At 47.6% G+C, this 12199-nt stretch overlaps 1 protein-coding gene across 1 annotated transcript in view; it reads right to left on the reverse strand.

Annotated features, from left to right (window-relative positions):
- FLT3 (fms related receptor tyrosine kinase 3) overlaps positions 1-1185 on the reverse strand; it is an 83902-nt gene extending 82717 nt beyond the window's left edge. Inside the window, exon 1 of the mRNA XM_047756100.1 lies at positions 1063-1185. Within this exon, the coding sequence (XP_047612056.1) occupies positions 1063-1105 (43 nt within the window). The 5' untranslated portion in view covers positions 1106-1185. The remainder of the gene's footprint in view (positions 1-1062) is intronic.
- Between the last annotated feature and the right edge of the window lie 11014 nt (positions 1186-12199).

Genomic DNA, 12199 nt, shown 5'->3' on the forward strand with positions numbered 1-12199 from the left:
GAATTCTCTGAAACAAAATAGTTCCTGCCCGTCAATACTGCAAATATTTTCTCTATGTACCACAGAGGCTTCAAGTTAGAAGCTAGAATTTTGGAGCTGGAGGGGACACAGCCCGGACTCGCTCACCGGACAGAGGAGGACGCCGGGGTGGGGGTGGGGGGCAGTGAGCGAGTGATGGTCCCAAAAGGTTGCAGAACTAGGACAGGGACCCGAGGCTTCCTGGCTCCCCAAACACTGTCTCCTTCACCCTAAACACAAATCAACCCTCTCATCTTTCCAAATGGATAAATTAGATGTACTGGGGATGATTTTTTTTTTTTTCCCCCAGCAACTATGCTACCCAGATTATTCGGGAACAGTCAGCTGAGTCCTTGAGAACCCCCTTGGGGTTTAACGCCAGGATAAAAATCGAGTACAAGAGGAGAGGACAGCTAGTATTTTTTGAAGACGTACATCGCGACTGCATATTATTTCCAAAGTAACTATTCACTGAATCAACCGAAATTCGGCGGGGTGGGGGTCGTTACCCGAGATGACTCGCTTTGGGGAAGAGGGCGGGCGCATTTTCCCATCAGAGTTCGCCCCCTAAATCCAAACCTCAAAAGAAGAGTTAAAGACGCCACCCAGGCGTCTACGCGAGCCGGGGTCGGTTCAGGAGCGGTCCCTGCCACCGGGCGCCCGGCTCGGGGCCGCAGACCCGGGCGGCCTGCCGGCGACACGGGCGCGCGGCCCGAGCGGGCGGGGCGGCCCCGGCCCCGGCCCCGGGCGGCGCTTCGGCGAGGCCGCCGGCGGAGTCGGGGCGGCAGGTGGGCACCGCGGCCCCAGCGGGAGCGGCCACGGGAGAGGAGGGGGAGCAGGACGCGGGTGGGCCCGGCCCGGGCGGCGGGCGAGTTCCGGGCGAGGCGGGAGGGCGCGAAAGAGGGGAGGGGCGCGGGCGCGAGGGAAGGAGCCGGGCCGGGAGGCGCGCGGCGGCGGGGACGGAGGAGGCGCGCGCCCGGTCCCCGCGCGGGGTGGGGGCCGGGGGCCGCGCCGGGGGCTGCGGGGGCTCGCGCGGGGCCTTACCGAGCAGCGGCAGCCGGCCGCCGAGGCGCGCCAACGCCGGCATGGCCTCCTGAGCCCGGGGTCCCCAGGCCGCGCCGGCCCAGCCCTGCGATGCCGCCCTCCGCGGCGCGCCCCGCGCTGCAGGTGGCTCGCTTAAGGATGCGCGTCACCGACCGCAAATTCCCTCGGACTGGTGCAAAGTAGAAGGGGGGGAGGATCCCTCTCCCCACCGTCAGGGGCTGTGCCGGGCGCCGGTGCCTGGCGCAGCGCTGCGGCCGAGCCCACGTGCCCGCCGTGGTCCGCAGCCCGCGCTCCGCGGCGCCCGGGGCTCCCCGACTGTGGCGGGGGAGACTGGGCGCGGTCCCGCCGGGGAAGACGCAGGGGCTCCGCGGCTCCGGCTGGGGAGGAGGCAAGGCAGGAGCCGCCTGGCCCCCGGGAGTCCCGGAACCCTCTCCTTGGGTTCCCGCAGCGTGGGGACAGCAAGGAGCCAGCCGCCGTCCTCCTCGCGCGCTGGGGGCTTTGAGGCCGCAGGATGGGGGCTACGTCCGGGCCCCAAACGGGCGCCTCTGGCCGGCGCGCAGGGGAGCAGAGGGGAGCGTTCCAGGCTCGGCGGATCCCAACTGCAGACTGGTTTTCTTTGTCTCCCCCTCCATCTCCTAGGATGCCCGGGACCTGGTCCACAGCGACAGCACGCAAAACGGGCTCCGTTTCAATGTCAACCAAGGCAATCTGGGAGGTGAAACATCAGCCATAGGGAAACTCAGCCGTAGAAACAAAAGCAATACACACAGTGCAGCCCAGGCGATATTTGAATTATCCACACCTTAATTCTTGTTCTTCGTAGCATAATATTTCAAGTCGAAGTTGTTTTCTTTGCAGTAAGTTGAAGATTGGAAAGCCCTGGATGCCAACTCTGATGCTTCCCTCCGCCAGCCCTTGACCTTCCCAAGCCACTTGTCTTTTCAGTTTACTCACCTGTAAGTGAGCAGAGTGAACTAAAAAGGTTGATAATGTGTCTCCAGGTTGTAGGAATTCCATGCTTTTAATTATTTTAATCATGTTCTAAACAAGCATGATAATTGACAATGTGCAGTCTTGGCCCTGCAATCCGTTCCCTCAGCTGTCGTCTATAGGAGGATAATTTTCTCCCCAGGGCATCATAGAAACTGTGGAAGTGTCTTCCAGGGGCGCAGCCACGGTGGAAAACAGTGCGGCAGTTTCTTCGAAAATTAGGAATAGGAATATCATATGATCCAGCCTATCCACTTCTGGAACATACCCAAAGGAATTGAAAGCAAGGTGGTGCAAAGATGTCTGTACATATATGTTCATAAGAACATTTTTCGCAATGACCAAGAGGCGGAAGCAGCCCGAGTGTCCATCCACAAATGAGTGGATAAACAATCAGGCGAGTGGCTAAACAAATGTGGTGCGAACATACAACTGAGCTATTATTCCGCCTTGAAAAGGAAGGAAATTCTGACACACGCCACGACATGGATGAACCTTGAGGACGCGTTAAGTGCAATACGCCCGTCACAAAAAACACGGACGATGGGATGTACTTGTATGAGTTACCTGGAGCAGGCAAATTCAGAGACAGAAAGTAGGATGGTTGGTTTGGGATGGGGCACTGGCGAGAGGGGAATGGAGAGTTGTTTGGTGGGTCCAGAGTTTCAGTTTTGCCAGATGGAGAGAGTTCTGGAGATGGGATGCACAAGCATGTGCATGCATTTAATACGACTGTGCATTTAAAAATGGTTAAGATGGTCAATTTTATGTTATGTGAATTTTACCACAATTAAAAGGTAAAAAAAAATTTAAGCATCTAACTTAGGTCAACTAGAAAGCCATTAGGTGAAACCTGAACAAATAAAAGCAAGGAGCAGGCTGGTGATGGGAAGAAAAATGGGCTAGCAAGCCTTGCAGTGGCCAAGATCCAAGGCATTACCTTTTATTCACAGCTTGATGACAGCTTTAAAGGAAACTGATGATCACAATTTGCACCATATCAGCTTGGGTGGAAGACTATTCAAGGACAGAAAATCAAGAAGATGATGCTTTTTCAAAGAATCTTAGACACAAGGCAGAAAGTTCTGTGAGAAGAGGTGGGAAGAGGGGAGAAATACGAATGGCTTCTATGTACCCTTGACTCTCCCTGGTAATTGGTGGAGAAAATAATTCTAGAGATAGTAAATTGTATAGACTGACCTCTTTGGGAATATGCAGTGTAGGCTAACATTTAAATGGTCAGGTTATGCCTGTAATTCCTGGAAGCGTGCCACCCCTCCTATCTGATGTGATACTTAATTCATTTTCCTGCTCTCTGAGGGAAGTAGCCCTACATTATCTGGAGCCCTAGATTGCACAGCTGGTCTATGCACACCCTCCTATAAAAGATTGGTTCCAGAGCTCATGGCAAGAAGCAGTCAGGAGGAATGAGGTGAAAGGAGAAGCAGAAGAAAGAAGAGTACATTTGTTCTGGGTTGAATGGTGGGGGGGGGGGGGTCTTGCCATACAAAGGCTACATTTGTATCAAGTCTTACTACCAGTTGGGCTTAGCTGCTGCAAAAGTATGAGTAAGAGGTCCTTCATCTCAGGAACATTTTTCCAGCCCTGAAATCACACAAATCTCTCTCTCTCCTCCTTCAGAAATTGTCACGTATTTTCAATGTGAACCGATAGGCCAAATGCCTTAACGTGGAAATACAGAGTATTATGTTTTCACGAACATAAGGGACAAGCAGAAGGAATATTTGAATAGGATTCCTGTGAATTCATTTGAAATATCAATTATATAGTTTTACACATCTATTATTATTATTATTTTTTGGTCTTTTTAGGGCCCCACCTGCGACATATGGAGGATCTCAGGCTAGGGGTTTAATTGGAGCTGTAGTCCCCAGCCCACACCACAGCTCACAGCAACACTGGATCCTTAACCCGAGCAAGGCCAGGGATCTAACACACAACCTCGTGGTTCCTAGTCGGATTCGTTTCCGCTGTGCCACGATGGGACCTCCTACACATCTATTATTAATAGAGAATTTGATCCCACCAATCGGCAAAATCTGGCAATACCAAGCATTAGCAAGAATTCGGATCAATGGGTAGCTTTTACCCACTGCTAGTGGGATTCTAAATTGGTATAAACACTCTGGGCAACAGTTTGCCATCACTTACTGGAGTGAACATCTGTATGCCCTAGCCCAGCAGTTTCACCCCTGGACATACATAGACACCTTAGAGAAAATCTGCACATGTGCACCGGGAGCCACGAGCGAGAATGTTCCTGGCATTTCTGTTGGTAATGTCAAAAAAACTGGCGACAGTCGAAATGTCCACTAACAAAAGGATAAACTGGAGTCTATTCATATAATGAAATACTAAGTAGCAGGCAACAGGAATGAGCTACAGTTACCGGAAACAACATGAGTGAACCTCAAAAACACAAGGTTGAGGGGGAAAAGGAGCCGCTCATAGAATGATAGACGCACATAAAAGCAAACCAAAATATTCTCTTTAGGACACCACTCTCTTTATTTATTTATTTATTTATTTATTTTATTACTTAATGAATTTTATTACATTTACAAGTGTACAACAATCATCACAACCAAATTTGACACCACGTCCATCCCAAACCCTCAGAGCATCCCCCCACCCCCCAACTTGTCTCATTTGGAAACTGTAAGTTTTTCAAAGTCTGTGAGTCAGTATCTGTTCTGCAAAGAAGTTCATTGTGCCTTTTAGGACATCATTCTAAAAACTGTCACACAAGTCAGAAAGGTACTTACCCCCTAGGATGGGGCGAGGAGAGAAGAGATTTCATTAGAGAAGGTGCTGGCAATACCTTTGTGATGGGTGCTGGATGTTCATTTTATTAGTCTTGAAAATATATCATTTTTATAGACTGCTGTAAGTATGACGTATTTCATGCTAAAAGAAAATTTAAAAGCCAGTTTCACACACATTTCCGCTTGTGAAGAAGTCTTATCTAAACAAAAAATATTGAATCTAATTAAAACCTTGGATTCAACTACCAATTTATAAGAGACACATGAGACCATGGAACCAGGTTAACAATGATGCAAGGATACAATGAGGAAATTCCAGGCCCTAGAAAATTTTATAGAATAACCCGGTTTCCTAAAAAAATTAAAAAAAAAAAAAAAGAAAAGAGAGAAGTGGAGGGATGACCTATAGGCTAAGAAAATGATTGTTATTATTGTTTTAGGGGTTTCTGTCATGGCTCAGTGGTTAACAAACCCAACTAGGATCCATGAGGTTGCAGGTTCAATCCCTGGCTTCACTCAGTGGGTTAAGGATCTGGCGGTGCCATGAGCTGTGGTCTAGGTTGAAGACTCAGCTCAGATCCTGTGTTGCTGTGGCTGTGGTGTAGGCCAGCAGCTGCAGCTACAATTTGACCCCTAGCCTGGGAACTTCCACATGCTACAGGTGTGGCCCTTAAAAAAAAATTATTGTTTTAAAATATTTTCTGTGTGGAATTGCCTAGTCGTGCAGCCAGGTTAACGATCTGGCAGTGTCATTGCAGTGGCTCAGGTCGCTGCTGTGGCTCAGGTTTGATCCCTGGCCCGGGAACTTCTGTGTGCTACAGGCTTAAAAAAAAAAAAAAAGACTTTTGGGGGAAAGACTTTTAAATGATGGATTAATGACATCATCCAGAATGTGCAGGATAACTATCCTCCCTTAGACATCAGCAGCTACTCTTTACTGTCATTTGACTAACCTGTTTAAATGAGATTAACCACAGCATAACCCTGAGAATTGTGTCCAAGAGGCAAAATTTTGGTGGCACACAGGTGAACTGCAAAACTCTGAGGGCAGAATTTTGGGATAACTGGTTTTGTCTAAGATGTCAAAGTAACCACCTCCTTAGAATTCTCAGCAACACACAAGGTATGAGTTTGTTAAGGCTGCTGTAACAAAGTACCGCCAAGACTGACTGGTTTGAACAACAGAAATTCATTGTCTCAAGGCTCTGGAGGCTAGAAATTTGAGAAGGCGAGGTAAGGTTCCTTTCCAGAACTGCGAGGGGGAATTTGTCCCAGGGCTCGGGCTACAGGCTTCTGATGCTTCGCTGGCAATCTTTGGCATCCTTCAGCTGCTGCTGCATCTTCATCTTCACATGATGTCTCCCTGTGTGTGGGTGTGTCTGTCTCTGTGTCCAAATTTCCCCTTTTTTGAGGACACTAGTCATATAGAACCCACCCTAATGACCTCATTATAACTTGATCACCTCTGTGGAGACCCTGTCTCCATATAACGTTACATATAAGGTACAGGGGGTGAGGACTCCAAAATATAATACAGGGGGCAGGGGAGGGGGGATGCAATTTAACACACAACAGATAGGTTTCAAAATCCGTGCCTAGAAATTAATGCATATGATTCTTCTACATGTTAGTTGTTAACTGCCATATTAAATAGATTTCAATTCGATGTTTTGCTTTACAAAGAAATAGAACATGGGTGACTTAGACGTTAACACAAAAAAAGGGAGCCATCAAAAATGATGTTTTCAATGAGTTTAAGGTAAAAATGGATACAAAACTATGTCCTAGGACCCAGGTTAGATTAAAATAAATAAATATGATACATATTGTTGACTGGAAGGCAGTATGCCAAAATGCAAGCTGGTTATCTTTGACTTGCCTTAGGACTGAGAAATCTAAGAAATCTAAGGCTCAGAGCTGTTAGGTGACACACCTAAGGTGTTTCAGCTACTAAGGGGCTAATGGAATCCAGACTGGCTTGTATCCCTAGCCCGTTTTTTAACTGTCATGCCTTGGTATAATAATTGCTACCATTTGAGTGCCTATAATGTGGCAAACATTATACTAATTACTTCACAACTATTATCTTTGTTTTTGGCTGCACCCAAGGCACATGGAAGATCCTGGACCAGGGATCAAACCTGCGTCACAGCAGTAACCGAGCTGCTGCAGTGACAATGCCGGATCCTTAACCCACTGCGCCACCAGGGAACTCTTGTTGTCTTATTTAATTCTAATTTCAATCCCATAGATTAGATACCATTATTCCCATTCCAAAGAAGTCTGCTAAGAGCATCCACCCTGAAGCAGGAGGCGATTGATGAGTTAAGAGACCAAAGGAAGGAATTCATGAAAAGAGGACAAGTTATGAAGACGGTGGCATCTGCTGTAATGACTTACTGACTACTCGGCCCATCTTCAATTGTCAAAAATAACTAAGGATATAGAAAATTTGAATAACAAGGAAGAAGTTAATGTATCTATTTGAACTGATATCTTCCAAGCAGAGAAAATACTCCTTTTTGGACTTCTAGGGCTTTCTAAATATTGAACATATTCGAGGTCACTTAAATCAGTCTCAGGAGTTCCTGTTGTGGCTCAGCAGGAATGAACCTGACTCGTATTCATGAGGATGCAGGTTTAATCCCTGGCCTCCCTCAGTGGGTTAAGGATCTGGTGTTGCCATGAGCTGTGGTGTAGGTCGAAGATGCGGCTCAGATCCCATGTTGCTGTAGCTGGTGGCATGGGCCAGCAGCTATAGTTCCAACTTGGCCCCTAGCCTGGGAACTTCCATATGCCGCAGGTGTGGCCCTAAAAAGCAAATAAAACAAAATAAAATCCCCAAAGCACATGTTTTACTCTGGTCACACTACAGCAAAGCCAAACCATTAATATAAGTTGAATCCCAAATCTTGGACGTTTGTAAACACCCCGCTAAGTGATCCTGGGCTCAAGGAGGAAATCATGAATTCAGTTATCAGCAGTATATAAGATAACGAAAATAAAAACAAAATTGCGGGAAAGGGGTAAAGTTTTAGCAAACCGAGAAAGTCTAACACCCAGCTGACGAACAGGCTTCAGACAAAAGTAATAGAAAAGAGTGGCCTGTGGGAAGGGAATTATGAATAGGCAAATGCAGGTTCATTTGCATATCAAGGAAGACCCATGTGACTCTCTTGTCCTGACCTCCAGCAAAGAAGAAAGGACTTTGGGAGCCACAACCCTGCAGGGGCAAGGGAAATAAGGGGACTAATGGGTGGGGAGGCCAGGGTTGTGGCTCAAAAGTCTAGCAGGGCAGGCTGGCCCAAAGCCTAGCAGTGAGACTTTTAGAGATGAAAAAAGACATGCTTTTCTTGTCCACGGGACTCCCAAGGGCCAGAGGCAGCTGAAGGGCAGAAGGGCAGTTTAGCTGGAGTCTGCATCCCATCCAGGCCCAACAGCAGGAAGTCCTAATCTGGAGTTCCCTGGCAGCCCAGTGGTTAAGGACCTGGCATTTTCACTGCTGTGGCGCAGGTTTGATCCCTGGCCCGGGAACTTCCACATGTGTCGGGTGCGGCCAAAAAAAGAGGAAGGAGGAGAAGGGGGAGGCGGGGAGGCGGGAAAGGGGTTGGGGGAGGCGAAGAAGAAACTGAGAACCATAAAGATGGTTTGGAGTTCCCGTTGTGGCTCGGCAGAAATGAATCTGACTGGTATCCATGAAGACGCAGGTTTGACCCCTGGCCTCGCTCAGCAGGTTAAGGATCTGGCGTTGCCGTGAGCTGTGGCGTAGGTCGCAGACTCGGCTCAGATCTGACATTGCTCTGGCTGTGGTGGAGGCCGACGGCTACAGCTCTGATTGGACCCCTAGCCTGGGAACCTCCACAGGCTGAGGGTGCGGCCCTAAAAAGACAAAATAAAATAAAATAAAGATGGTTAAACAAATGTTGGTGAGGACATAGAGAAAGCAGAACCATTGCTGGTGGGCATGTAAAATGATGCAGTTGCTTTGGGAAACAATCCGGCAGCTTCCCGAAAGGTTAACCGACTGCATGACCCAGCAGCTCCGCCCCTAGGTACATACCCAAGAACATACAAAACCTTGTACATAAATGTTCTTAGCAACTTCACTCATTGCAGCCCCAAAGTGGAAACACCCCAAATGCCCATCAACTGATGAATGGAAAAGCAGAGTTTGGTGTATCCATACACTGGAATATTATTTGGCCAGAAAAAGGAAAGACAGATGCTACAACATGGTGAACCTCAAAAATATGAAGCTAAGTGAAATCAATCAGTTATCAAAAGACCACATATGAAAGGGTTCCATTAATATGAAATGTCCAGAATAGGCGAATGAAAAGAGACTGAAAGTGGATTAGTGGTTTCCTGGGGCTGGTAGAGGGGGGCCCTATGGACAAGTGACTGCTAAAGGGTCTGAGGTTTCTTTTTGGGGGGGTGGGGTGTGTGATAATATTTTCCTAACTTAGGTCGTGGTGATGAGTGCACAACTCTGGGAATATACCGTAACCACTGAATTGTACATTTCAAGGGAGTGACTTTGGTGGTTTGGGAATTATTTCTCAGTCAAGATATATGTGCATTTCTTAACAAAAAAAAAAAAAAAAAAGGAAGAAAGAAACTGAGAATTGTATGCGTGCAAAAGTCAGCAGCAGAAGTAGCCTTGGGTTACTTCAAAAAAGGAATCACTTGATTCAGGACCCAACCCTGCCAAGGACACTACCGCAGGCATCTCATAGGTGCTCAGAAAAGGGGGCTGGTGGGGGGGAGCTGTCTTAGACCCCTTTACATTTCAGGGAAAACAGTGACTGAGCAACTGCTCTGCTGCTGTTTTTGCAGAGTTCTGCTCCTCTGTTTCACTCCCTTGCTGTCTTGTTCTTATTCCTCATTGTCATTTTTTGAAGTAAAATATTTAAAATGATCAAGATGTGTTTGTGTTTGGTAACAAGATGATAACTGTAAAGCTGGTGGCGTGTTCTTTTTAGGGCTACACCCACGGCACGTGGAAGTTCCAAGGCTAGGGGTCAAATGGGAGTTTCAGCTGCCGGCCTACACCACAGCAACTTGAGATCCGAGCTGGGTCTGCAGATCCTTAACCCACTGAACGAGACCAGGGATCGAACCCACAGGCTCATGGATCCTAGCTGGATGCGTTAACCGCTGAGCCACAAAGGGAACTGTCGCTGGTGGGGTTTTCTTATGGGCCTAGGTGATGAGTGGGGAGAGGAGAAAGGGATGCAAGAAAGGAAACCATCTTTAGGGCTGTGGAGGAATAACAGCGTGGCCCCAGCTCTGCTGCTGATGGTGACGAGGAAGAGGGAACGCTAAGCCTCCCATTCTTCCTACACAGACCCATGCACTTGGGGCCTTTGTGCGGCTCCGTGACTACCTGGGGCTCTTTGGGATTTATTCCTCCACTCTCCTCCACTCGCAGGCAAAGCTTTTAAGTCTCAGTTTCTATTCCGAGTTCTCGGAGGTGACAGGCAGCTCATCTCCTGATGTCTCATTAACTACAACCGGTCTTTGCTAGTGGTCTTACTCTCAGATAACACCTTCTTAACCCTCTTTGCTGGCTCCACTTTCTCTTCCTCTCCCAGAAACCCTGCTGTCCCACCAGCTAAAGCCTTCTCTCTCCTCTCCCGCCTTCCTAATGCCCTGGTCTCCTCTCACTACCATCTGGACACCAGAGGCCAAGTTCTCTGTCTGCAGTTTACAGCTGCCTCACCAACTACACACTCATTTTCAAAATAAGCAAAATGTGCTCCTCCTGAAGCACACTGCCCAGGTCACCAGTCACCCTTCTAGTAACTTCTTTTTTCTTTTCTTTTCTTTTTTTTTTTTTTTGTTTGCGCCTGAGGCACGTGGAAGTTCCTGGGCCAGGGATTGAACCTGGGCCACAGCAGTAACCAGGGCCACACCAGTGACAACACCAGATCCTTAACCCACTGCATCAGCTATGAACTCTATTGTCTCTTAAATCTTCATGTTCAATTTGTCATCAGGTCTAAATCAGGAACTGCATCCTAAATATCGTTTTCCTGTGTTCCCTCTCCCATTCTACTCTCAAGTGCAAAGTATTTTCATAATAAATAAATAAAAGTATTTTCATAATACTTTTACTCTCCCATTCTACTCTCAACTGCAAAGTATTTTCATAACTGTCTTGCACAGATTATTACAGCCACACCGCTGCCTCCAGCACTGGCCCCTTCTCACCGGGAGCACAATGGCGTCTCTCAGACTTTCGGTAAAGCCTGTGATGATGTCACATTTCATGTTACAAAGTGTTGATATTTGGCAGTCTTCATAGAGATGGTGGATTCAGACAGAATTCATGCCTGGATGCTCAGGCAGGTGGCGGGTGCTTGGTGAGGACTAGAAGAGTAGTACAATCTCAGAATATGTCCTTAAGAAATATGAGTCAATCACAAAGTGGAAAATGATGACTCTGTAGTCAAGAAGGCCAGCTGACACCAACCTGACCAGCTGATCAAGGTTCATGTCACCTACTGATAGGTCCCCATGGAATGTCTCTGGGTGGGATGTGCTAAGAAGACCACAATGTCATTTCTGTGCTATTTCTTCCAAGAATGAATTACCCTGGAAAAGAAAAAGCACACAAACAAAAAAATGAATTACCAGAATCTGGTCTCGAGGGAACATGAGCCAGACTAAAGCTGAGGGTCCGTCCACATAACGTAAGACCCATACTCTCAACTGCCCGGGACACACAAGCCTGAGGAATTGTTCAAACGACTAAAGAGCCTGAATAAACAGAACAATGGACTGTAACACATATTCCTGAATAGGGTCCCGGGTCAGAAAAGAAAAGAGTCGGGAGTTTCCGTTGTGGCACAGTGGTTAACGAATCCGACTAGGAACCATGAGGTTACAGGTTCAATCCCTGGCCTTGCTCAGTGGGTTAAGGATCTGGCGTTGCTGTGAGCTGTGGTGTAGGTCGCAGACACGGCTCGGATCCCTCGTTGCGGTGGCTCTGGCATAGGCTGGTGGCTCCAGCTCCGATTGGACCCCTAGCCTGGGAACCTCCATATGCCACAGGAGTGGCCCTAGAAAAGGCAAAAAGAGAAGAAAAAAAAAAAGAAAGAAAGAAGAAAACAAAAGGAAGAAAGGAAAAGAGTCAGGGCTGTTGACAAAATCTGAATGAAATTTGTGAACTCATTAGGGTTGCACTAATGCTGGTTTCCTGATGTGGAGCGTTTTAATCTTACTTTCCCATAGGAGGGTGTCTTTGCCTGTCAGAAACACAAACCAGTGTTTAGGGACTAGTCTCTCCATGTATCTATAAAGAGAGAACGAATACAACAGAATAAATGCACTAAAATGTTAATTGGAGGAGTTTTGTC

The sequence above is a fragment of the Phacochoerus africanus genome, chromosome 13 (genome assembly GCF_016906955.1).
Source record: "Phacochoerus africanus isolate WHEZ1 chromosome 13, ROS_Pafr_v1, whole genome shotgun sequence".
Classification (NCBI taxonomy): domain Eukaryota; kingdom Metazoa; phylum Chordata; class Mammalia; order Artiodactyla; family Suidae; genus Phacochoerus; species Phacochoerus africanus.